At 32.2% G+C, this 26,361-nt stretch overlaps 3 protein-coding genes across 3 annotated transcripts; 1 reads left to right on the plus strand and 2 right to left on the minus strand.

Moving 5' to 3' along the window:
* Positions 1–1,014: 1,014 nt before the first annotated feature.
* LOC129295433 (60S ribosomal protein L24-like) lies at positions 1,015–3,021 on the minus strand. Its single transcript, XM_054933952.1, has 5 exons — positions 2,961–3,021; positions 2,190–2,265; positions 1,999–2,100; positions 1,287–1,435; positions 1,015–1,185 (listed from the first exon to the last, which is right to left on the minus strand). The coding sequence occupies exons 1-5, from the start codon at positions 2,969–2,971 to the stop codon at positions 1,029–1,031; spliced, it is 495 nt and encodes a 164-aa protein (XP_054789927.1). The 5' UTR covers positions 2,972–3,021; the 3' UTR covers positions 1,015–1,028.
* A 13,919-nt stretch (positions 3,022–16,940) lies between these two features.
* On the plus strand, positions 16,941–22,124 carry LOC129295435 (protein trichome birefringence-like 41). The gene is made up of 5 exons (XM_054933954.1): positions 16,941–17,351; positions 20,270–20,441; positions 20,624–20,799; positions 21,338–21,496; positions 21,603–22,124. Exons 1-5 carry the CDS (start codon positions 16,981–16,983, stop codon positions 21,898–21,900), a joined length of 1,176 nt encoding a protein of 391 aa, XP_054789929.1. The 5' UTR covers positions 16,941–16,980; the 3' UTR covers positions 21,901–22,124.
* On the minus strand, positions 22,119–25,300 carry LOC129295436 (uncharacterized). The gene is made up of 3 exons (XM_054933955.1): positions 25,214–25,300; positions 23,462–23,927; positions 22,119–22,484 (listed from the first exon to the last, which is right to left on the minus strand). Exons 2-3 carry the CDS (start codon positions 23,906–23,908, stop codon positions 22,332–22,334), a joined length of 600 nt encoding a protein of 199 aa, XP_054789930.1. The 5' UTR covers positions 23,909–23,927; positions 25,214–25,300; the 3' UTR covers positions 22,119–22,331.
* Positions 25,301–26,361: the final 1,061 nt, after the last annotated feature.

The following is a 26,361-nucleotide window of genomic DNA, read 5'->3' on the forward strand; positions in this document are numbered from 1 at the left end:
AACCATCTTGCTGTGTTCGTTCTGCCCCGCATTTTCAAGTGCTGTAAGTTGGGGGGGAAAACCTTTACAATTATCATAATAATGAGCATTTCTGTGTACTGGAAATTTACAAGGTTTTACAATCAGGCAGATAATATAAACTTTAGTGTATGCACATCAGCTACAGGAGCTCATGAATTAGTTCTTGAATATCTTAAGCATGATTAAGTTTCTAAATCAGAATTAACTAAAATTAGCTTGAGTCATAGGAGGTTTCGTAACTTAAAACAAGTAATTAAGGATTTAAACTCCAACCCTGAAGCACTTTGAAACTTGATCCTATTTGCTCATTATGTCCCTTTTATAGCTCATTCTTCCTTCATCATATTACATCAATACTCATCAATCTAGGAATCCAGACGGTCCAAATTTAATTTTATTTAATTGGTATGTTCTAAATAAAATCTTATTTTATTAGACATAAAATAAAAAATAATCTTGAAATTATCATTTTCTTTAGAAAAATAAATTATCATTCTAAAAAGTTGCATATTAAAAGGGATTCCCAAAAACTACCCGTGTCCAACAGAGGACATTAAAAATCAGCACATCCCAAATTATTTTATAAAGTAATCAATCTGTGTATGTATATTAAAAATAAGAACATTGTTCTTATTGTGTAAATAATTTCCGAGATAAATCTATAGAATGAACTCCAACACAAATTCAACGAATCTAAAACCTACAATAATGATTTAACCTTTCTTTGTGCATGCTGAATATTTTGAAGGGGTTTAGACAAATCATCTGCTTCAAAAAGAAAGGGTCCTCCACAAACCAAACGTATCCAAACGGACAAGCCTAAAATGAAAGACAGGAACAATAACTTCGCTGGGAAAAAATGCATTCAAATTCAATTTGGTGCTTTAAACCGCAAAACAAAAGCTCCATATAACAGATTAATAAAGTGAAATATATCATATGAGAATACAAGTCTCAAACTCCTCTATCTAATTCTCAGAAAAAAAGTTAAAAAAAAAAAAGGTCACTCAGCGCTTCCCACCGCCGCCACCAAGTTTAGGACCTCTGGGGGCAGCACCCTTGGGGGCATTTCCTTTTCCTTGTGCTTTCTGTGCCTTGGCCATCACTTCAGCCTTCTTAGCCTTCTTCTCATCCTTTGTTTTCTTGATCCTCTCCTTAATCTCACTGCATCATGCATTCAGATAATCACATGATATATGGTAACATAACATAACTTCATGCCATCCAACATGAGATAACAATAGAAGAGTCTCAGTAATACACACCGAAGGGCGGCTTCTCTAGCTGCGTCTCTGACTTCGGGCTTCTCCGTTCTTTTTTTCTGTATAACTTCCAGGGTGGCCCCAACAATGGACCTAGAGTAAGGCTTTTTGGTCGTGCGCCGCCTCTTCTTGACAGCTTCTTGGGCAATGTCCTGCAGACACCGCAGACACAATCACGCATTTGATCAATGAGAGATCATCGGAATTTCAAACAGTTTCACTAGCATCCTGTTACTATGTGCTAATTCTAACTTGTTCTCAGTGCAGCAACCCATCCAGCACAAAAAAGTTGTCTGCCACCTATGTTGAAACCCAAGGTAATTTACAGACAAGTTTAAATTAATTTGGGCCCTATAATGTCTAGTATCAGTTGAGGTTGACTAAAACTAACAGTAATCTTTTTTTTTTTTTTTGGTTTCTCACAGGTATCTTCATATTGAAAACAATCTCGTTCAAGGCACTGTCGAGTACTAAATGTAAGCACTTCTCCTAACGAGGATCTGAACTTGGTTCACCTCATTACAAGGAACTAGCCCTTTTTGTTAGACAAGTTTAATTTCAAATGTATATAATTCTGTATTGCCACCATAAGCCAAGAGCCACCTAGGTTGAAACCCAGGCTAATTTACAACAAGTTTAATTTAATTTGGGCCTTATAATAGATAGTATCAGTTAAGGTTCACTAAAACTATGGTAATTTTGATAATAACAATACCTTCTTGTGTTGCTTCCTGTACATGGCAGTCCAGGTGAGCTTTGATGGCTTCAATCTGTTGTGGAAGTACCTCTTGCATTTTGAGTTGGCAAACAAGAAGACCTGATAAAAACATAAAATGAATCCATTTAGCACCTAGTGGATCATCATATCATCTCTGAAAAAAGGAAGATTGATCCAATTGAAGTCACCTGAGAATCAGCACGAAGAAACCTAATGCCTTTGCCGGGGTAGATCTTACCCCCACTGAATCGGCATAGTTCAGTCCTGATATACCCATATCAAAAACCAGTTACCACATTTGTCAAGAGGCAATTATTTTGGAAAAAACACAAGATTGCTTGCTTTTGTTATGATCGCAAAAAAGTCAGACTTGCTTGCAAAGAATTCGCAATTAGTCCAAGGATGTCTCAAGTGCTAGCAAAACATAACTATATAGCCACTAGGTGTCCAATTTCAGCTTCTATACGGCCAGCACTAATGCAGAATAATCATATCAAACAAAAGATTTTGGGGATCAGAATATGCAGAAACCAACAACTTTGAAGGCAGGAAAAACTAATAAGCCCAGAGAAAGCAATTACTCGGTATAGAATAGCAGAAAAATCATGGTCCAAAATCCCAGAAAGCTGACAAAATATAAAAACCACATTCACATTCATTCAAACTAAACGATACGTTTATATGATTACAGAATCATTCATTCTTAAATAACAAAACAAATGAGTAGATTTCGGCAAAGCATGGTGGTTATGCATTAACAAATAAAACCCATCATTCACCAATCCACGTTCCTAAATTGCAACTGAGAAGCATGGATCTAAGCGAGTTGTTAGGCCATACCGTAAACGGTGAGGAAGGTTTCAAATTGATGGCGCAAAAAAAAAAAAAAACAAACGAAGTTTAAAATCACAGTATACATGCAAAGCAGAGATGAAAGTAGAAAAGGAAGAAGAACGCACTTCAGCACCATGTCGACGGCGGCTGCAACGCTGGCTTCCTGTTGTGGAAACTGAAAACCCAAAAAACGGCCATGCCTTGGTGCGTATTTATCGCATGACTCTAATAATAATAATAATAATATATTATTATTATTATTATTATTATTATTATTAAAACAAAATATCATATACTTAATCTTATATATTTTGATAAAAAAATAATCTTACATACTTAATATTTAATTAAATCTAGACATGAATTTTTATGCAACAAAAATTTACTATAAAATAAATTATTTATAAAAATTATACATGTTATTTATTAAAAACAAGTATCTTAAATATATAAAGTTGAATATAAAGTTTTATTTCTTATTATTATCATATCACCATTGAATGAAATTATCTCAAATTTGTAACATTTTATAGTGAAAAGGGTTGAAAATTTAATTATGACGTGAACTAATAGAAATAGAAATACTTTTAATTTTAATATTTTTTATAAAGTTACCACTCAACTTTTCTTTGATAACATTAAATATGATCACCTTATCCACAACTTTATTTATTATTATAAAACTATAATTTTGATTTCTTTATCAAAATATTTATTTTAGATCTTTTGTTATATGTGTGTGTATTAGCATTTAAAATCTTAACAAACAGATTTAAGCTCCATAACCACTCCTAATTATTCACAATCAGCCTCACAATACAACATCAAATCATGCGCAAATGATGTGGTTTGTTCACAGCAATGAATTAACTCCATAGATTATGGGCCTGTTTATTTAAAATTTAAAAATAAGTTATTTTTAAGCAAGATTTTATAAAAAAAGATTTATTTTGTAGAGATTTTATAAAAATTAGACATTATTTTATGTTTAGTTATAATAATAAAAAATTAATTTTTCGTTAGTTATTTTTAAATTTTATAACATCTTCCTTGATTTTTGTTTTATAAAAAATAAATTATTATTATATTATTTTAAAATTTCACAATATCTTTACGTAGCTGCCTTTTTAAAACACATTCTCTCATTTATCACATTATATTATTTTGAAAAAACTACTCAAAATGGTTTTTTAAAATAATCAGATATTTTCTTTTTTTACATTTTAATTATTTTTAAAAATTTAAATAAATATTATAAAATCTTACAAAATAAATTTAAAAAATAAATGATTTTTTCATGAAATGAACTAAAACAAATAAGCCCTATCTAACACTCCAACCTCCTCCACACTTTCATACAAAACTGCTAGTTCATATGATTATATGTTTTTTCTAGATTGATTTTAATTACGAAAGAAATGTAAGCTATAATTTTATAGTAATGATAAAAGTTATGAAAAAGCGATAAAAGATTGTTAAACAAAATAAATAGTGATTTCAGGCATTTTTCGTAACACATAGCCTACGTGGTAACATTGTTTTCAAAAAAAAAAAAAAAAAAAAGAAAGCATGTCCACTAATTCAATTAATAGACGTCCCGTTTTTTTTGATAGAGGCCCATACTTATTTAGACTCAGTCCAATTTTTATTGTTTTTTTATGGGCCCGATCCAGATAAACCTTCCCATCCAATTATTTATTTGGACTTCGTAGAACATGCCATGAAGGCAAGAGGGTTAAGTTATAAAAGCTTTCTACATTTTTTTTAAATGTAATTATTTTTGGAAATAAATTAAAACGTTTGTTTAATATTAAAAAATAAATTATTTTTACATAGTATAAAATTTTTATATAAAATATTTATTTTATAGAGATTTAAAAAGATATATATTATTTTATATTTAGTTATAATAATAAAAAATTATTATTAATAATTTTTTAGATTTTATTATATCTTCATGGATATTTATTTAGAAAAAATAGTTTATTATTTAGTTATTTAAAAATTTCATAATATATTTATGCATCTTTATATTTTTATGGTATTCTCTTTTATCTAAGGTGTCACTCAACACAATAAGTAATATTTTTTTATTTTAATTATTTTCAAAAATTTAATAGCAAAGCAACTATTTATCCAATCACTCAGGAAAAAAAAAATTATTAAGTATGCGTGACTTTTCATTTTGTCAAAATAAGTTTTCTGACACAGTTATATATTTAAGTTTTTTGTAATATACACACAAGGTCTTATATATTTAAAGTATTTATTTTTAATTAAATAAATATATGTGAATCTTTTATAAATTATTTTTCAGAACAATTCAACAAACTCTTGATATTAATATTATTAACTTATTAAAATTTATTTATTTTAATTTAATTAGATGAAAGTATATTAAGTATATAAGATTAAATATACAAGTCTTACACACACATATATCAAATTTTGTAAGGGTGGGAATAGGTTTAGGGTCTATAGTCTGGCCTATTTTAAGTTTAACCCAGCCTATTTATTAAATAGATTCAGGTCATTTTCAAGTTTTTAATTAAGTTTATTTAGTTAAATAGATTAGGCCTATTTTTTTTAAGGCCTAGCCTTCAAACTCAACAAGTAGCCTATTTATATACACACACACATACTTTTATAAAACCGTATGATTTTACCAATATAACTAAAGTAGGTTTTACGTGAAGAAGATTTGGCTCAGCATGTTCTATTCAATACAGGTAAGAGAAAAACCGAACTCGATATTCTTAAAAAAATAGAGAAATTAGAACCAAGTTAAGATGATGCAAATCAACCCCTCTTCTTGTGCCAAAGATCTTATCATTTTTGAAGTAATTGAAGTTACATCTATTTTTTCATTTCAATTCAAAAGTTCTTATGTGATTCCACGCCCCTTCGAGACCCCAAAAAATGGACAAATTCCTTCAATTTTATCATTTAATTTTTTAATCAATTTATTCTTTTTTTAATTTCTAATTATATTTTCAATCATATTGGACTTATATATTAATTTTAATGTTATCAGTTTATTGTTATATTGTATTATAGTTGGTAAATCTTTTCAATCATTATATATTATAATTGATAAATCAAGTTATATATTGTATATTATAATAGTTTTAAAGTATATTTGAGAAGTTTAAAAGTAAAATGTGAGTCTATTTAAAAAGTTTACTTTTAAGTAATTTTTTAAATAAACTTTCAAGTCAGGCCAGGTCAGATTCTAGATAGGCTTAAGTTTGAGTTGTGAAAAAATTCTATACAAGTTTTAGGCTAGACTCAAGCTTTTGATTTACCACATAAGTTCGAACTTATTTAGCTAAAATCTAGCTCGACCTAACCTCTTTTCATTCTTAAAATTTTGTCATCTTCTAATAGCAGTTGGCCAAATAAAACGATCCTCCATAGTTTTCTGTTGTCTTTATCTTTGGTCCCTCAGTTCCTAAGTGAAAACTTTTTAATTTTTAAAATCTTATGCTATCAATTTATAAAATTCTTCCATATTTAACTTTTCTCACCCGAAAGAAGAAAAATATAAATTTGATGAGGTGTCGCTCATGTGTTGCATGTGAAAGAAAAGGCATTGCACCATACATAGATCTCAATTACTAACTAATTTATTAGCATAATATTTGGTACGTAAAATATTAGAATGGAATGAAATGTAAAACATAATTTTATAGGTAAATTGTCATTTGTGCATCTTATTAAAAAAAATGTAAAAACAGTTATAGTTATTTTCTTGTTTGAAAGAACAAGTAAACTTCATTAAAACGATGGAAAATGATGACAACACAAAAACTCAAGAAGAATAATAACACTATTATTCTCTTAGGCCGACTATACTAAAAACAACACAAAAATTTAAAACTAAATATAAATAAAGTTTGGCTCAAACGGGATAAACTAACAACACAAAAACTAAAATGAAATACAACACCAAAATTAAAAAACAATTACAAAAACCAATGGAGGTTGGACCTATAGTGGAAAGAATTAGTCATTCATAACGTGATAAATTAATATTCAAATTCTTGTTGAGAGAGATAATACCTAACCATATTTTGAATATAATTGTTTTCAATAAAAAGATACCTCTAAACAATTAAAAAACAATAAAAATGACAACAATGAGGGAAAAAATGTCTGAATGATATACCTCAAATTTGAGATTTTTTTTTTAAAAGAAACAAAATGGATAGTCACATCTAAAGCCTAAGGGCCTTTAGATCAATGTTTCAAAAACTGCACCGAATAATGAATCATAAAAGTTAGAGAGTCACAGTTCTCATGATTTGATTGGTTAGACTAATAGTCAAATTCTTTGACATAATAATTAAATAAAAATAATAATATTTAAAGAAAAAAATGGGACAAAATAGTCCAACCGTTCTGAATTCTAAGGTTTTTTGCCAAGTTTTTAAGAAACGCCCAAGATCAAAGTAGGTCAATTTGAGTCAATTGCCATAACGGGCCAAATTGTTGAATCAAAACGCTTTTTTTTTTGGCCGATACTCAGACCAATTCGATCGTACAAGGTGATTTGGGTCTGAAAACAATGCTCCAGGCACATTAGATTACTTAAAGAAGATGTCATGTTGAACTTACTTCTATATTTGTGTGTGTGTGTACTCGAGACTAGCAAGATTAGGGATGAAATTACTTGAACTGAATAATATAATTACAAAAGCATCTTTGATAAACCTGTTAGAGAACTCTAATCAATCAATCGGGATTGAATTTAACAAAAAAGACTAATATCTTATAATATGATGAATTAGTATTTAAATTTTTATTTAAAAAAGATACCTATATTTAGTGTTTGATTATATCTCAAACACATGTACTTAATAAAAAAAAAAAGAAAGAAAGAAAACTCTCTAATCATACTCCCACCTCCTAACAACGATTTAAAGTTCCAGCCATTATTGCGCACTGAGATCTCCAATCTTTTTCTCCAATGCATCAAGATGTGTTTTTTTTGTTCTCACATATATTTCATACTTTTTTTTTGGGTGAAACATCTATTTCATACTTTATTAACGTTTGCTTGTCTCTGTTTTTTTTCCCCTTTAACTTTTGTCTTTGCATGGAACTTGTGTGGTGCTTTTTTTTCCCATTTTAAATTTAATTAGTCTCGACTTTGTAAGCTTCTCAGCAATTTATTATTATGAATAAATTTTATATAATGTGGCTATGAATACTATTTGTTGAAGATGTTCTTACCAAATTATTACATATGATGAGAAAGTATTTTTTGGGAAAAAATATTCATTCTTCTTCCTAAATTAGCCTAAAAGGGTAATATTGCGCAAAAAAAGCAGTCTATTTATTCCCCATAAGACACCTATATATATATATATATATATATGTTATAATATGGGTAGATAATAAGCCTATTCATCCATCCATTTTATAATAATTTTTAAATAATGTCTAGTTGTTTCCCATACGACTCCCAAATAATGAAGCGTATAATGAAATAAATGTTTCATTATTTTCTATTCTTTTCCATTTATTATATATTTCATCCCACACTTTCGTGCCACTTTATTATTAATTATCCTAAACTCTCACCTATATATTTGCATGCGTCCATTTCAATAAGATGGAGTGATTTTATTTTCTAGGGTTTTAGATTTATTTTTTCTGGCTCAATATAGTGTTATTGTAGATTGAATGGATCTTCTTGTTCTATTAACTTTTTAAAACACATAATTAAATTTTTGAGAGAATTAAAAATAAGTTCTAAGTAAGAAAATTAATTATTTTCTAAGTCTCATTTATCAGTCAAATTTCTGCATATATATGTCAAATTTTTGTATTTATAAGTAGCTAGGATATGTGAGTAATTATTTTTCTTATTTAGCTCCTTAAATTTTTTGGCCGTGATGTATTATTTGAATTTGTATAATGTGACAATTTCTTTCATTAATGAAGATACCTTTTTAGGACCACAGTTAATTTTCCTCTTAAATTTAATTTGGTCAAAAAAAGGTTATATTACTTAATGTAGAGATCCATGAATCCAAAACAATTTTCCTTGAGCCACCCTAAAAGGGGTTTTTACCCCTTCCAAATAAAATTAGTTAGTCTCTAAAATTTGGACATAAAATGTTTCAATGATTGATCTTCGTTATTTTTTTGGCTGATAATATATGAGAACGATTTGGATGGTGAATTTCATTTGAGTGTATAAAACCCCTTAAAAATAAATTAAATAAATTATTTTCCGTTTCAAAGTGTAGTCGAAAATTACATATTGTTTTAAACCCTTGATCTGAAAATTTTAAATTTCATTTTATTTTTCGTTTTCAATGTCTTTCATTTTAAAAATTATAAAAAAATAAAATAACTTTAAAAAATTAAAATTTGAATTAATTAAATTAAATATAAAGTCACTATTTGTGTGTTATTTATAACAGCCTAAAAAGATGTGCCTAAACTATGATCTTGTTAAGTTGTATGGAACTTGTTTCTCTTAAGTTTTTTTTTTTTTAAAAAAACCTTCAAATAATGTGAGTTTAATTTTTTTGACTGTAATAGTGTTTAAGTCTTGTAAATAGGAAAAACTTCCACTAAAAAGTTTTATATTGTTGTAGTCTAACCTGATTGGATCTAGGATTCAATATAATTAACTTTCATAAATTGTTTATTAGATATAAATTATTTATTTATATCCAATTAAATCATAATGAGTGAATTTTAATGTGTTAATTAAATTAATAATAAGAATATATTATAAAATAAATAATCTATAAAATATCTGCATATTCTGATTTAATTAAAAAAAGAACATTAAGTATATAAGATTAAGGATATACATTTTCTCCTTTTGTTATTACAAGGCTTTGCATGTTTTCTTTTTTTTTATTATTATTTTTTGCAAGACATAAAGTAACATGGTCCATTTACGTGCGATCTCCTTTAAAATATATACGTAAGTTATGATTCCAACTTCTAACTGCTTGCATAATTGACCCGAGAAATTCTACCACCCATTCTAATTTGTGACAGAGAAATATATTGCATAGATTAATTTGGTGTATCACATCATATACGCTTTATCTAATAAATTTGTATTAATTCAATCTAATAAAATCTTATGTGTTATTATTAATATTTTCATAATGACATACTACCTATTTGGTTTTTTTTTACACTCTCTCTCTTTACTATCATTACAGACACAATCATTTTATATTGATGACAATTTGAATTGCATAATTTTATTAGATGGAACATGGATGATGTGATGCATCAAGTCCATGCAAAAATATCTCTTTAAGACAAACTAATGAAATTAATATAATCAATGCCTCTAAAACATTGTTCCATAGCTTAACTAAAGATCTTAAGTTTAAGTTTTGAAAATACAATAGTGTCAATGGCTAGGGACCCTCACCATTGTGGTGCCTATCATGCCTTGATCAAGATTAGTTTGGGCTATTGGCGGCACCGGCGGCAGACGTGAACAGCGAACTTCTATCTGCTTGAGTCGTGCCCGGAAGGACACTGTCCTTAAGAACTATTCTGGCACACTAGGATGACGGACCGGCAATTCCCCAGGATTAAACAAGCACTTCTTGCGGTGGAGCAAGGGAGCAGAACAACAGAAACTAAAAGCAGACACGGACGAATAGAAGGTAGAGGGAGGAGAGAACCTCGAAAACTCAAGAGGCTTATCCTTTTTGTCAGCACCTAGGGGCTATATATAGCCCGAAGATGGAGACACAAACGCTGGGTCATAATCACCGGTTAATGCTTCGGTTACACACACATTAAACAACAAAACGTTCATGGATTAATGCTTCAGTTACACACGCCTTAAACAGCAAAAACGTACACGTCCATTAATCCGAAAACGTTTAGCATTCATTAATCCAGAGACATTTGGCAGACAAAACGTTTAAGCCATTAACCCACAAAATCGGTTTTCAGAAGAGGTTTAATGTCCAAAAACTGCCAAGGCCTCAAGTTCAAATTCAAAACAGCAAAATAAGAGGTTTTTCGGGTAATCTAAAAATAATTGTTTATTTAATTATTTTTGTAAAAATAACCCGGTAAAAGGAACCCAGTGCCTCTTGAACTCACGCGCAGGGGGGCAAATCGGCTGATTTCAACTGCGATTGCCCTGTGTTGGCCTGTCTCATGTGCGCGAGGCCACTTCTCCTCCAAGCCCATTTTACTAGCCCACTTCATTCCTTAGTATATATACACTAGGAGAGTCTTTCTTTTAGTCAATGTGGGACTTTGACACACACACACACTTTTGACACACATACAACAATCCCCCACATGTGTCAAAAGGATCTATGTTCGTCTGAGTTATTCACACGGAGGATAATCACTTTGAATTTGGTGTCTGTCGACTTGAACCAAACCTAGACTAATAAAACTTAGCACACAGAAAAGTCGGTGTAACTTCGTTATTGAACCAACAGATCTTGAGCGTGTACTAGAGGTCTCATTAATCGGATTATACCCCTATAGTCTCTGTTGTTAACGACAGTTTTGCACGTTATCGGCCATGCGCACGCCTGGTTTTAATAAATGCTCTAGAGATTTCGCCACAATCTTATAGGAGCGGCCCCACTCCACATTTATATAGGTGTTTTCATCAAGTGTATCTACAATGAATACACCATCCGTAAGGACTATGAAAATATTAAGAGCTTTCGCTCAGCCTCCGTTCAATGCATTCTAGCACTTTCTCAAGCCATAGGAAGGGACAAAATTCAGTACTAGCAGAATTAACAAGTGACTTGTTCTTACCCCATTGAACCTTCTTCATGGGATCTCCAATCACAAAGGTTGGGTTGCCATCACCGTTAATTTCAAATAGACTTAAGTCCCATTCCCCTCGACGTTTCAATAATAAATTTCTTCCCTAGGGGTTTAGTTAACGGATCCGCCAGATTTAACTCTGATCTCACATAATCCATTGAGATGACCCCATCTTTGAGCAGCTACCTTATAATATTATGTCTCAATCGAATATGTCTACTTTTGCCATTGAAGGTCTTATTTTTAGCCGTTGCTATTACAGACTGGCAATCACAATGTAAAGACACTGATGGTGTGGGCTTTTCACCTATTGGAATACTTGCTAAGAAGTTTTTCAACCACTCAGCCTCAGTCCCAGCCAACTCCATGGCAATGAACTCAAAATCCCTTGAGGATTTTGTGTTGATTGTCTGTTTTGCAGACTTCCAGGTTATTGCACCACCACCAAGAGTGAATATATAACCACTACTGGATTTTATCTCTTCTGAATCTGAAATCTAGTTAGCATCACTGTATCCTTCTAATACAGCGGGAAATCCACTATACAATATACCATAATATCTCAAGACTCTCACCAGAGCCTCTCAGTGTTTACTGCCTAGATAGTGGGTATATCTGCTCAATCTGCCTACAGCATAAGCTATATCAGGCCTAGTAAAGTTCATCAAATGCAACAGACTCCCAATAATTTGTGCATACTTAGATTGAGCAACTGGGTCACCCTTGTACTTTTTTAATTGCACACTCAAATCATAAGGAGTACTCAGATGAGCATCTTCAAGATGTCCAAACTTTCTGAGAATTTTCTCAACATAATGTTCTTGGAAAAGCAAGATTTCATTTTCATTCCTTATGATTTTTACACCTAAGATTACCTTAGCTTCACCCATATCTTTCATGTCAAAATTTGAAGAAAGAAATTTTTTTGTTTCATTAACAACACACATACTAGAGCTAAAAATTAGCATATCATCCACATACAAGCATATAATCACACAATCATTATTCACAAGCTTTGTATAAACACACCTTTCTACTTCAACAGTAAAAAATCCACCAGTTGTCAAAACTTGATCAAGTTTTTCATGCCATTGCTTAAGCGCTTGTTTTAAGTCATACAAAGACTTGACAAGTTTACAAACTTTATTTTCTTGCCCAGGAATCACACATCCCTCAGGCTATACCATGTAAATTTCTTCTTCCAAATCACCATTTAAAAAGGCAGTTTTAACATCTATTTGGTGAACAAAAAGTTTGTAAATTGAAGCTAAAGCAATAAGAACTCTTATAGAAGAGATTCTAGTCACAGGAGAAAATGTGTCGAAATAATTTATATTTTCTTTTTGAGTAAAACCCTTAGCCACAAGCCTTGCTTTATACTTATCAATTGAATTATCTGGAAAATATTTTTTCTTAAAAATCCATTTACACCCAATAGCCTTAGCTCCTTGGGGCAAATCTGATAAAACCCAAGTTTTATTTTTTCTCAAAGAATCAATTTCAATTTCTATTGCTTCTTTCCAAAATTTGGCATCAAAAGAAGAAATAGCTTCATAAAAATTTAACGGTTCATCTTGTACTAAATAAGTGTAAAAATCATCCCCAAAACTTGTTTCTTTCCTTTGCCTTTTACTTCTCCTTAAAACCAAATCCTCATTTAAATTTTGTTCAAACTCTGAATTCTCAACAGGTTTAGAAACATGCTTAATTTTTAAAGGAAAAATATGTTCAAAAAATTCAGCATCCTTAGTCTCTACAATTGTGTTTTGGTCTAAAACATCACTTTTTAAAACTAAAAAACGATACGCTGCACTTTGTTCAGCATACCCAATAAACATACAATCAGAAGTTTTAGAGCCAATTTTTCTCTTTTTAGGATTAGGCAATAAAACTTTTGCAAGACACCCCCACACTTTCAAATATTTTAAGTTTGGAGTAAACCCTTTCCATAACTCATAAGGTGTTTTTTTTTTGTTTTCTTATGAGGTATCATATTTTGTAAAAAACATGCAAACAAAATAGCTTTACCCCATAAATTATCAGGTGCAGAAGAACTCACAAGCAAAGAATTCATCGTTTCTTTTAATGTTCTATTTTTTCTTTCTGCAACACCATTAGACTCGGAAAAATAAGGAGGTGTTATCTCATGTATAATTCCTTCTTTTTCACAAAAATCATTTAACAAAACATATTATCCACCTCTATCAGATCTAACCCTTTTAATCCTTTTGTTTAACTGATTCTCAACCTTTGCTTTATATAAAAGAAATTTTTCAAAAGCCTCATCTTTGTTTCTTAATAAGTATACTTTATTATATCTTGAAAAATCATTAATAAAAGTAATATAATATTTTTTACCACCTCTAGTCATGGTTTATTTTAAATCACCTAAATCTATGTGAATTAAAGATAGTAATTCAGATTCTCTTTGACTATAAAAGTGAGGTTTTTTACTTTGTTTAGTTTCTGCACATATTTCACATTTTCCAAACTCATTGTTTTTAATTTCAGAAAGTAGTCCAAGTTGTCACATCCTATTTATATAACCTTTACTAGCGTGACCTAGTCTAGCATGCCACAGATTAAAGGAATCAACCATATAAATAGGCATATACTCAGAAGATTCAATCTTATTCATTTCATCAACATTCAAAACAACCAGTGTCTAATTATAATACCCTTTGCCTACAAACACATTATTGTTGTCAGATTCAAATGACACTTTAACCCCCGCTTTCCTTAAAAGAGCAACTGACACTAAGTTAGCTCTAACTTCAGGCACATGCAAAACATCGTTTAGAGCTAGAGTCTTTCCTGATGTGAGCTTTAAGACCACTTTCCCTTTTCCTTAAACTTTAGCAGTTCGGGAATCAGCAAGGTAAACATGGTCTTCCCCTTCCTTTACAAGATTATAGGTGATAAACATCTCTTGGCTAGCACATATGTGCCTGGTAGCCCCGGAGTCTACCACCCATTTCTTCACATCAGAAATCAAAAGAGCTTGTAACACCACTGCAGCAATGATGTCATCATCACTATCACCATCTCGTTGTACCAAATTTACATTTAGCTTTTGAGGCTTATCACAGTTTGCTCTCTTCCTACACTGTGCTGCATAGTGTCTTGGTTTACCACAGATAAAACAGTTTCCTTTCTTTTTGAAAGAGGGGTTAGAAGCATTGGGTTTGTAATCAGATTTCCTATTCTTCTTGTCTTTAGTTTTAAAATCATACCTCTTGTTGTGAGGCTTTGTCTCCACCAGGTTGGCTTTGGATGTCATTTCTATGGTTCAAGCTACATGTATTGCCTTACGGTTGGTGTCTTCGATGATGATGTGAGTGATCAAGTCAGTCAAGGATAGCTGCTTCTGTTTGTGTTTTAGCTACTGTCTGTAGTCAGACCATGATTTTGGCAGCTTCTCAATCAGTATCCCAGCAACGAACTCGTTTGGAAGGTTGATGTTTTCAGCATGAAGCTCCTCCAATAGCTTATGATATTCGTTAATTTGCTCCTTCACATCCTTGTTCTCGGTCATCTCCCATTTGTAATAGTTGCCCACAATGAACTTTTGTTTGCCGGCATCCTCAGCAGTGTACTTTGTTACCAAGGACTCCTATATCTTGCAAGCTTCCTTGTAAAAATAGTAGACATTGAACAAATCATTAGATAAAGTGTTAATGATAGTGTGTCGGCATACCTTGTTTGCATGAGTCCATGCAACTCTCTGGGCTTGATCAGTATCAACAGGAGGCTCGGATTGAGCAAGAGTAGCAGCTACACCATACATGTCAAGAACGGTGAAGACTCGTTCCTGCCAGCATTTGAAGTTCTGGCCGTCAAAGACTTTTATCTTAGATATGTCTGGGAACGGCCTTGGTAAGGGGATGGCAACAGCACCAAGGACGTACTGACCTCCAGCCGAACCACTAGGCACACCTTCAGGAGTGACATTCTCAGCACTGTTCGTCACCATTGGATTGAGTAGTTCTTAAAATTGTTGGCAGCACCAGCGACAGACATGAACAGCGAACTTCTATCTGCTTGAGTTGTGCCCGTAAGGACACTGTCCTTAAGAACTATTCCGACACACCAGGATGACGGACCGGCAGTTCCTCAGGATTAAACAAGCACTTCCTGCGGCGGAGCAAGGGAGCAGGACAACAGAAACTAAAAGTAGACATGGACGAACAGAAGGCAAAGGGAGGATTCGAAAACTAAGAGGCTTATCCTTTCTGTCAGCACCCAGGGGCTATATATAGCCCGAAGATGGAGACACAAATGCTGGGTCATAATCACCGGTTAATGCTTCGGTTACACACACATTAAACAACAAAACGTTCATGGATTAATGCTTCAGTTACACACGCCTTAAACAGCAAAAACGTACACGTCCATTAATCCGAAAACGTTTGGCAGACAAAACGTTTAAGCCATTAACCCACAAAATTAGTTTTTAGAAGCTAAAAATAATTATTTATTTAATTATCTTTGTAAAAATAACCCAATAAAAGGAACCCAGTTCCTCTTGAACTCGCACATAGGGGGCAAATCGGCTGATTTTAACTGCGATTGCCTTATTTCATGTGCGCGAGGCCACTTCTCCTCCAAGCCCATTTTACTAGCCCACTTCATTCCTTAGTATATATACACTAGGAGAGTCTTTCTTTTAGTCAATGTGAGACTTTGACACACACACACTTTTGACACACATACAACATGGGCCATGTCCCTTAGAAAAAAGGACTTGAATTTTAAAGTTTTAAGTTAATATATGATATCCTTGTACTAATCTTCACCAGTTTGTCCTCTCCCTTCTTTTGATAAAATATGTTGGAAGTACTTATACTTATAAGTGAGATGAGGGCAAGTAAATTGAAACATAAAAAAAAAGCCCTTATAACAATAAACGGAGAGAATATGGGAAAAAAATCTGCTTTTAAATTTATGCTGGAGGTCCACATTTATTTCTTTCTAAAATTAACACGAAATAAAACAACTGAATAAATTAAAAAGTGTCTAAATTAAGTAAACTAAATTAATTGAGGGAAACGCAAGCACCAAAAAGGCGAAAACCAAAAGAGGGATACAGAGTAAAAAGTAGTCCAAAACGCTTCTCATTACGTGGCACACTTCTTGAGATTTATTTAGTATACTTTTAATTAATTATTAATTAATGAATTAATTAGTAATATCTTGTACAATAAATTGGCATGAATAGCCCAAGAGTTAACATTAAGAGTCAACTCTGACAATTATATAAACACAGACAGCTAACCACTAACGATGTAATAAGAAGACAGAGCTTATAAATCATCTCTCTCTTCCCTGCAACTCTAGAGAGAGAGAGAGATGGGTAGTGAAGGAAGAAGAAGCAGTTTGGTTGTGGGGTTGATTGGCCTCATTTGGCTGTTATCGCCATTATTATTATCGGAATGTACAGTGGAGAGCACTGAAGAAGGTGAAGTTCTTCGTCGTTATCGTCATCATCATTATCAATCTGCAAGTTCTTCATCATCAACATCATCGTCGTCGTCGTCGTCGTCGTCGTCATCAACATGCGATAGGTACGAAGGAGAATGGGTGAAGGATGAGTCGTATCCTCTGTACGACTCGTGGAAGTGTCCTCACATTCGCAAAGAGTTCGACTGCTTCAGCTATGGCCGTCCCGATCGTCTCTATCTCAGTTTCCGGTGGAAACCCACCGGCTGCGACTTGCCCAGGTATTTAGCTTCCATTAACCACAAGAAGAATCAAAACTCTCTGTTTCGCTGTTTCTTTCTTCTTTCTCTTTTGTTTCTTTTTATTTATTTATTTATTGTTCACCTGAATGCGTCTTAAAAAAGTTTCTGAAAGAAGTTTTTGCTTTTTAATTATTCTGAAAGCATTTCCAAATAAAAAATTGTTTTCAAATGATTGCATATTGCGGAAATATCAAACAAGACAGCTCGAGTAAATTTATATCAGTTATCACTTATTATTAAAATTTAAATAAATATTTATTAATTTAAGTTAGCCTTTTATTAATAAGTATTTATTTAAATTTTAATAATAACTCATTCTAAATTAATAACAATTCATTCAAGCTTATTTCATTCAAGTTTTAATAAAAATTAGTTTTTAACTAATATAAATTTGATCTGTTATAAAACAGCCTCTGATGTATATAGTTTTTTTATTATTTAGAGTTTTAATCTAGACACAGTTCATATGTAATTCTCAGTCCATTCCTTTTTTTTAATTGAAATTTAATTTTACTTTATGCTAATTGCTATGCTGGTAGTCTAATTAATTGTCCAAAATGTCAAAGAAAAGTATTATGATAAGAGACACATTGTCTTTGGACGATAAATTATGATATGATTATTAAAAAAAGTTCAAAATTGTATATTATTACTATATTCAAAAGCTGTTATAATTGAAATTTATAAATAAAAAAAAAGCAGAGAAGTTGAAGACAATTATTAATTTTTTTTCGACTACAGTACGACAGAGATTGGTTAGTTGGCACTAGGTATTCCAAATTCATATAATGTGAACCCCAATTTTTTCATAGTTTGGTGACATAATCAATAATAGCATGTGATACCTTCAACTAATAATGAACAACCATTAATTAATATAAAAAATATAAGTTTAATTTAATAATTTAATAAATAGAACAGCTTTTTTGGGGTTGTCTGTCCGTGACAAAAAAGATTTCTGCTGCGGACATCCTATGGTTGTATCACGTGTCCGGCTTTATTTGCTACAGGGACCATCAAGATTAGGTTCACACTTCACATGATTTCCCAACATTCTCACACGTCACATATTTTGATGTGTGTTGTTTGTGTGAGACAACATTCCAAAGTCTAATCTTGGAACAAAATTAAATGACTTTTGATTGATGGGCCCCAAACCAACTGGAGATTTCCTGCTACCATCCAAACACAATTGCACAAAAGTCAGATTGTGTTGTGTGCTTGTTGTGTTAAAATTTTAAGGGTAAAAAGGTAATTTTTTCCTTCAATTACATGGTGAGAATATTTGAGACCTTAAACTTCTTTTGATATAATCTTGCCTTTTAACTTTTAGAAACATCACAATGTGCCCCTTCCTGTTAGTTATGAGAAAATGCTTGTTAGTTTAGTGTTATATTCATCTGATTTTATTTATAAAGCGTAAAGAGAAAAAAAAAATTTAATTCTATTTATAGCATGCTTATCAATTTCTAATACTTCTCTTTACATTTTTGTTCTTGTTAAATACTTTGAATAAAAATATCAGTAATAAGATTTAAGAATATTTATTAAGAATAAAAATGAAAACTTGTTAAATTTTAAAACAAAATTAATGAATTTTAAAGTTTTTATTAATTTTAATGAAACATGTTAGAATAACTTATAAATAAAACTAAATAGTAGAGCTTGTACTTTTTTCTCATGCTATTTGATAATCGATTTTATTGTTAAAAAAAAATAGGATGTTAGATGCTCTTAGTTCTATAATTTAAACGATAAATTACTCTTATATCTAAATTTTAAATATATTGCATGAATCTTTTGAAAATTTAGAATTTCAAAATTATTGTTTCCCTTTAAAACTTAATAATGAATTATTTGAACTTTTAAATTTACATAGGTAATATTAGATACAAGCCACATATACTATGCACAAAATTAAAAAAAATGAATTGCATTACTTATAACTTATAAATAATGGGTCATATTAGAAATTTTAAATTAATTTATCTAGCTAGTATGTTATTTGAGTATATTTTAAACTAATATTTTGTACATATACCTCGCATAGAATCCGAGACAAGCAGTCATGTTAGTGATTTAGAAATAGTGTGATTTCCTATAGATTTTTTTTATATAAAACTTTATAAACTTTAAGAAAATTGTTGTATTTTAAACGTCATAATATTATCTGCAAATATTCAAAAAAAAAAAAAAACGGTGCAATTTAAGTCAAATTAGGTAAGATTGGTAGAGTTTGTTTATGTGATGCTCATAAAAACTTCCAATATATACACATATTGATGAGTCACGACCAACCTAATTGCCTCGTTTCAAATAGCACATAACTAAAAAACCATTTTTGTCAATACTGTTACTTATCTTGAGACGTGAACAACTTGTACAACTAATGAATGACAACAACTTCTATCTTTTATCTTCACATCTTGAACAGAACTAAACTGTGGTCCTCATGCTTGATCCTTCTGAGTCTCTTGCTATTCATTACTTGTGAATTTATTTTATGTATTAAAAATTTATAGACCAATGAGATCCTGTAGATGCATTTAATAACTGTCCTGAATTCTACCCCAACCCAAAATAATTTTATTAACTAGAAGACCTCTGGCTTCAACTTGTAGTCAGGAACTAGCTAACATGCGTTGGTTTTAGTAGAAAGGGTTATGATTGTTTAAGCACAAGGTCTAGAATTCAAGTCTATGTGAATGCAAAAATGCCTTTGAGAGAGCTACTTCCAATTGATTTTGCAATGCTCAAATATGACTCAGCCATTTATATATATATATATATATATATAAACCTCGTAATCAGGAATCTATGGAAAATTTGAATAAAATGTAGACTTATTAGAGATAAATCAGTATTTTATTTGCTAACTTAGAATGATGATTTTGCAGATTTGATGGGAAAAGCTTCTTGGAGGAAATGAAGGGGAAGAACATAATGTTCATTGGTGACTCTCTGAGTCTAAACCAGTGGCAATCGCTAGTGTGCTTGCTTCATTCTGCAGTACCTCAATCTGCAACACTCCAACAGACCATTGAACCTATCACTAATATTACATTCCAGGTCTCTAAGCTATTTCCATGTTTACAGTGTCAATTCTATGAACTTCCTTTTATATTTTCAAAAAGAACTATAAAATCTCAGAATTGCAGCATATTCGTGAATCAGAATTGTCTTTAACTATGCTTGTCGGTAAGAGGTTTTTCTTGTGTTAAAATTTCAAGCAACTGAGGCATCTACTGCAGGAATATGGAGTTTCTGTGAGTGTATTTCATTCTCTATACTTGGTTGACATTGAAGAGGAAAAGATTGGTAGAGTTTTGAAGCTTGACTCGCTCAAGAATGCAGAACTATGGAAGAATATGGACATTTTGGTTTTCAACACTTGGCACTGGTGGTACCGTAGAGGACCAAAGCAACCGTAAGATTCTACAAATTCCCATATAACTAATACTCTCTTCAGTCCTTATTATAAAGCACCCCTAATTACTTTCTTGGAACCAGAAAGAAGTGGTTAAGTTATTAACTTTGTCTGAAAATAGAATAAACTTCCAATTCTACCCTTATTTAAATGAAAAAAAAAATTAAATTTGCATCACATTCTCTCTCATAGTTAATGAGTTTAAATACAAGTAATATTGAAAGAACATAATTAATATCTCATCAAGTACCTTATATTAAAGATCAGAGAATTTTTCTACAATGTACCCTGTAATAAGGACCAGAGGGAGTACACCATAAGATTTTGGCTGCTACAAGGGTTTGAGTACAAGGAACATCTCTCATTATCAACTTGAGTTTGATTTTGTTACTGGGTTCTTAGAAAAAAGTAAAAGAAAATTTCAATTAGACCCGACTGATAAATATATAACTCAAGTTTCGGGAGAAGTTGAAAAGAAAAAGACACAATCTATGTCAGCATGTAAAACTAAGAATCATATGGTAATTATCTGATGCAGATGGGATTACATTCAAGTGGATGGCAAGATACTCAAGGACATGGATCGTATGGCTGCATTTCAGAAGGGTCTGACAACTTGGGCTAATTGGGTGAATGCAGAGGTAGATGCAACCAAAACCAAGGTTCTTTATCAAGGAGTTTCACCTTCTCATTACAAGTAAGTTTCAAACTATGTCTTATCATGAGCCTAATTCGGAGCTGCAAGATCAATTTCAAGCAACATGCTAACTTGACTTTTGCTTAATATGTGACACATAATATAGTGGATCAGCGTGGAATCATCCAGAAGAGACAAACTGTGCAAAGGAAACAGAACCAATGAGTGGATCAACTTACCCCGGTGGTTTGCCTCCAGCAGCATACGTAGTGATGGATGTCTTGAAGGAAATAACAAAACCTGTTCATCTGCTTAACATAACAACTCTGTCACAGCTAAGAAAAGATGCACACCCCAGTTCTTACAATGGATTCAAAGGCATGGATTGTACCCATTGGTGTGTAGCAGGGCTGACAGATATCTGGAACGAGCTGCTTTTTGCAGCTATCACCAATTCAAAGTGAAGACAAATTATTTGAGGGAGAATAGGGATAACTATACAGACAGAGGATAGTCAAATTTATTTACTGTTAGTCTCCAAAGCATAGAATACACACTGAGTGATCATGGATAATTTTTGGCTTGTAGATGTTTCATATTGCGGGGGCAGTAAAATACAAGAACAATTATTCTTGTGACAATTCAATCTCAATAAACTGAGAAAGTTGAAGCATGAATTTATGTGTTATAGCAGTTGTATATCATATTATCCCATTCAAAATATTATCTCATCATTGTTCTATACATTAATGAGAGACCGTATAAACAGATGTTTGACACGGATTACAGTATAACATGTACCCATAGATGAGATTTGATACTAAGGTCTAAGGGGAGCTACTTATCTAAAGCTACAAAATAGAAAACTATTTGCATGGTACACATAAAAAAGACTTCAATCATCTAGAAGACGCAGATCATACTTTCGTGCCAAACGTCGGGCATTTCCATCAGCCATAATGCTTTCAATTTTCTTTAACTTATCATAGTGTCCCTTCAGTGTGGCTGTCTGCTGGTTCTGAAGCTTCTCCTCTTCTTGTAGTTGCAGCTACAAAATGAAACTGGCTTTAGAATATTCAGTTTCTCACTATAGATATTTTGAATTCACAATTTATAACAGTTATTATCCAGCCATAGGTTAAAGAATCTCTTCGACATTGCAGAAAGGGGTATTGCAGGTCTTTTGAGGTCCAGTCCTCCTAATCAATGATTTAGTCTCCTTCAGCCAAAAACAACAAAATGTGTATGGCTACATATAAACTTAACACAATGTGTTCTTTATTAATGAGTAGTATGAACTCTTCATTCTTCAACTCTCATACAGGTATGTTTCTCAATCACTCATATCTCTCATCAGGGGGAAGATGGGGTTCGAGGGAATATATTTGAAATTATTTGAAACACAAGTTACAAGTCTCCCAATTAGAGACTGAAAGACCATAGGAACTAAAGATAATAGCAGTCATCACAAAGTGACAGAAGTCAATGTCAGTGGTTTCTTGTTTTGAGATCTTCCAGACAATGTCAACCATTGTATCGCTCAACTTCATATAATTTTAAATTCCCCATGTAACAAGGATACAAAGGTATAAAAACTTCGTTTCTCTTTGATAATTCTTTCCATCCCAGAATTATTACTGCTTCCAATTTTTGCACCTGAGATTTTATATCGTGTCAATTTCACTCTAAATGTCCAATATAAACATTAGCAGGGTTGAGTTAAATTAATGTAACTGCCATAAAAATCACGTTCCTGCACCATCTCTAGTGATAGTTCCCACAAACTCGCCAGTTAAGAGTTGTTGCTGAAAACTCCCAAGACAAGGAAAATACTGAAACAAAGTGGACACTTCGAGCATAATATATTAGTGTCAATGCTAGTGAGAATTTAGATACTCTTGACATTTACTCCCGTAAGCCAATTCTGCTAATGCCCGAATTAGTTATATCACAACAGTAATAAGAACTATAAATATGATTAATTACTGGGTTAAATATTTGATGAGTAAAGAGGAATGAACTCACTTCCATAAGGCGTGCAGCTTCAGCAGTATGTTTGTGTGTAAGTCGCTTCAGTTCCTGTACCACCTTAAAATCAGGGTCATCAGGCTCCAACCATTGGCAGTCTATCTTTCTTCCAGGCTTCTTGGGGCGATCATCAAACATTTCCACTTCAGCTTGGCGCACCCTTACAGGCCTTGGCATCCCACACATCATGAAAGGATTTTGTGATAACACTGATATAACTTCTTTGGCCTTAGTAGCAGAGTCCAATTCCACTAATGCACATATTGGCATGTTCCTTGGTTCATTGTAGTTGCGAATAAGCTTGACACTTTCTACAGTTGCAAACTGATCAATGCCAGCTATCAACACAGATTCAGTAACTTGTGGTGACAGGTTGTCAAAGTAAACTGTCCGTTCAACCTTCTCTAGGAATGCAGCATATTCTTCTTCTGCTGAAGACCCCATGTATCACAGTGAAAGAAACCTGAGAACAACCACTACAACAGAATTATTTTCTTGATATCCTGTAAACAAGCCATTAGCAATGCAAGTTTCATATCAGATGCAGGTTAGCTCATAGGTGTCCATTAGCAGATTTAGATTTCTCTTTTATTCCATATCAGCAAAAGACATAACCCAAAAAAAAAAAAAAACATTTAAATCATCATGGTGTGAAACAAATTATTTATCCTACTGTCGGAAGTACAACTAGGCAAGTAATGGGCAGATCAACCCAACCATATAGAAAAATTGATCTATACAATAAATCTTCTTCCACTGCTCAATAAGTTAAATAAGAATAAGCAACCTATGATATGGTTTAAGATTTTAATCACACATATATGTACGGACACAAAAAAATTTTCCACCATAAACTTCAAAAGCACATAAATCATAGGTCACTTGGGCTCCGTTCCTTTTTTCCCAGTTTTGTTGTTTTGTTTTTCTTCCATCCTCTCTCGTGTCCAAGCATGACATGTGAGCCCGCCTAGTTACTGATTTTGTTCTCATGTTTCTAGACATTACATTTTTTCCCTTTACGTTATAAGTTAAAATTTAATGAAACCCGAAGGCCAGAAGAAATGTAACAGCAGAACGTTAATAATTCAACCTCGAACGCTGACATATGTCACATAAAAAAACTGAATAGTATGGGTCGGATAGCTAGCCGTCATCAACATACAGAATCTCTTTATTCAATTGAAGCATTCGTTCATTCACACCTGGGCCCAAGTTACAGCTTACTGGCAGGTCAATTCAAACAAACTCTATTATGCAATAGTCCAGATACATTTAATAGTCTAGCTAAGTGATTAGAGAATTTTGTTTCGATTCCTTTCACTTGTCACTAATGACATTGAGCGCATTCTTGTGCTGCGCAACCATTTTTCACACGAAGATTCTCGAGGGGAAAAAATTGCAGTCAAGAGCGTGCGGGACCACTGGGCAATCACAAGAACAGACAAAGAAGAAATAAAAGCAAAATAGAATGTGAAAACTAACACGGTAAGAACAAGAAAGAACAGACAAGGGTAAAACCGAAAAAGATAAGAGTTCCGATTTGGCTGCGACCCGGGGGGGGGGATAAAGCAAACAAATGTAAGAAATGGACAAGAGAGAGTGAAAAACGGAGCCGACAAGAGAGAAAGCGAAGAGGACGAAGCAAGAAAGAGCAAAAAAAAAATGAAGGAAATAAGGTATGGAGGAACATATGTAATGAGCTGAGCATGCCTTCGGGAAGTTAAGGGGTTTTGTTGAGCGAGATATTACCAAACATAGAAAAGAAAACTTCACCGGAAAGTGAACGTCGGTGAGGAATTCGCCGGCGTCCCGGGAAGGCAGCCACCTGGTTCTGTGGATGGCCCCCCTTGCAGAATCTTCTTGAAGCGACGGTTATTCCGAAAAGACGTGGTCCCGGGGACTTGGATGTCTTTTTCGGATTTTCAATTTCTTGAAAGAAGAATGACGTAAAAATATTTTAAAATATATAATGATATTAAATATTACAAAATAAAAAAAATTCTCTAGTTTTTGGGGACTTGTTTGTAGGAGTGGGAATTAAGCTTAGCCCACTTTAAAAAACTCAATTTATTTACTAAATAATATCAATAAAATTCAAGCCTTTATTAAGTTTATGTAATTAAATATGTTGAATTTTTTAAGACTTAACCTATAAATCTAACAGATCGACCTACATACATACATATATACATGCATGTATGCATGCATACGTGCGTGCGCATTATTTAATATATCACAAATCATTGCTTCATCATTTGATTTTTAGTTATATTTTCATTATATTGGATATATATTAATTTTAATTTATTGTTACTTTGTTATTATATTATATTATAATTGATAAGTCCTTTCAATTATTATATATTATAATTGATAAATCATATTATATATTGTATATTATAATAGTCCTAAAGTACATTCAAGACGTTTAAAACTAAAATGCAAGCCTATTTAAAAGGCCTACTTTTAAGTAGGTTTTTAAATAGATTTTTAAACCATATCAAGCTTTAAGTAGGCTTCGGTCTGAGCTGTAAAAAAAAAAAGCCTTATATAGCCTCCAGGCTAAGCTCAGGCCTTTGATTTATCATACTGGCTCAAGCTCATTTGGCCAAAGTCTAACTCGATCTAGCTTGTTTTCTTCCCTACTTGTTTGTAAATTAGTTTAATGTGAAAATACTTTTCTACCCTTTTGAAAAATCGAAGAAAGGTATCTATTAGAACTTATAATGTTGTTCCATTTTACTCATTTTTCAAAGGAAAGCAATAATTGATGTTTAATTGTTGAAATCACTGATAAAAAATTGCACAAATCAACTTGTAATTTGTGATTTTATTTTTTGTTACTTTTCAAGAAAACTAGTTAATTCCTCACAAAAGTAGTAATTGAATTTTAGTTG

This window comes from Prosopis cineraria, unplaced genomic scaffold (assembly GCF_029017545.1).
Source record: "Prosopis cineraria cultivar Desert tree isolate PC_DT_omini unplaced genomic scaffold, ASM2901754v1 PC113, whole genome shotgun sequence".
Lineage (NCBI taxonomy): Eukaryota > Viridiplantae > Streptophyta > Magnoliopsida > Fabales > Fabaceae > Prosopis > Prosopis cineraria.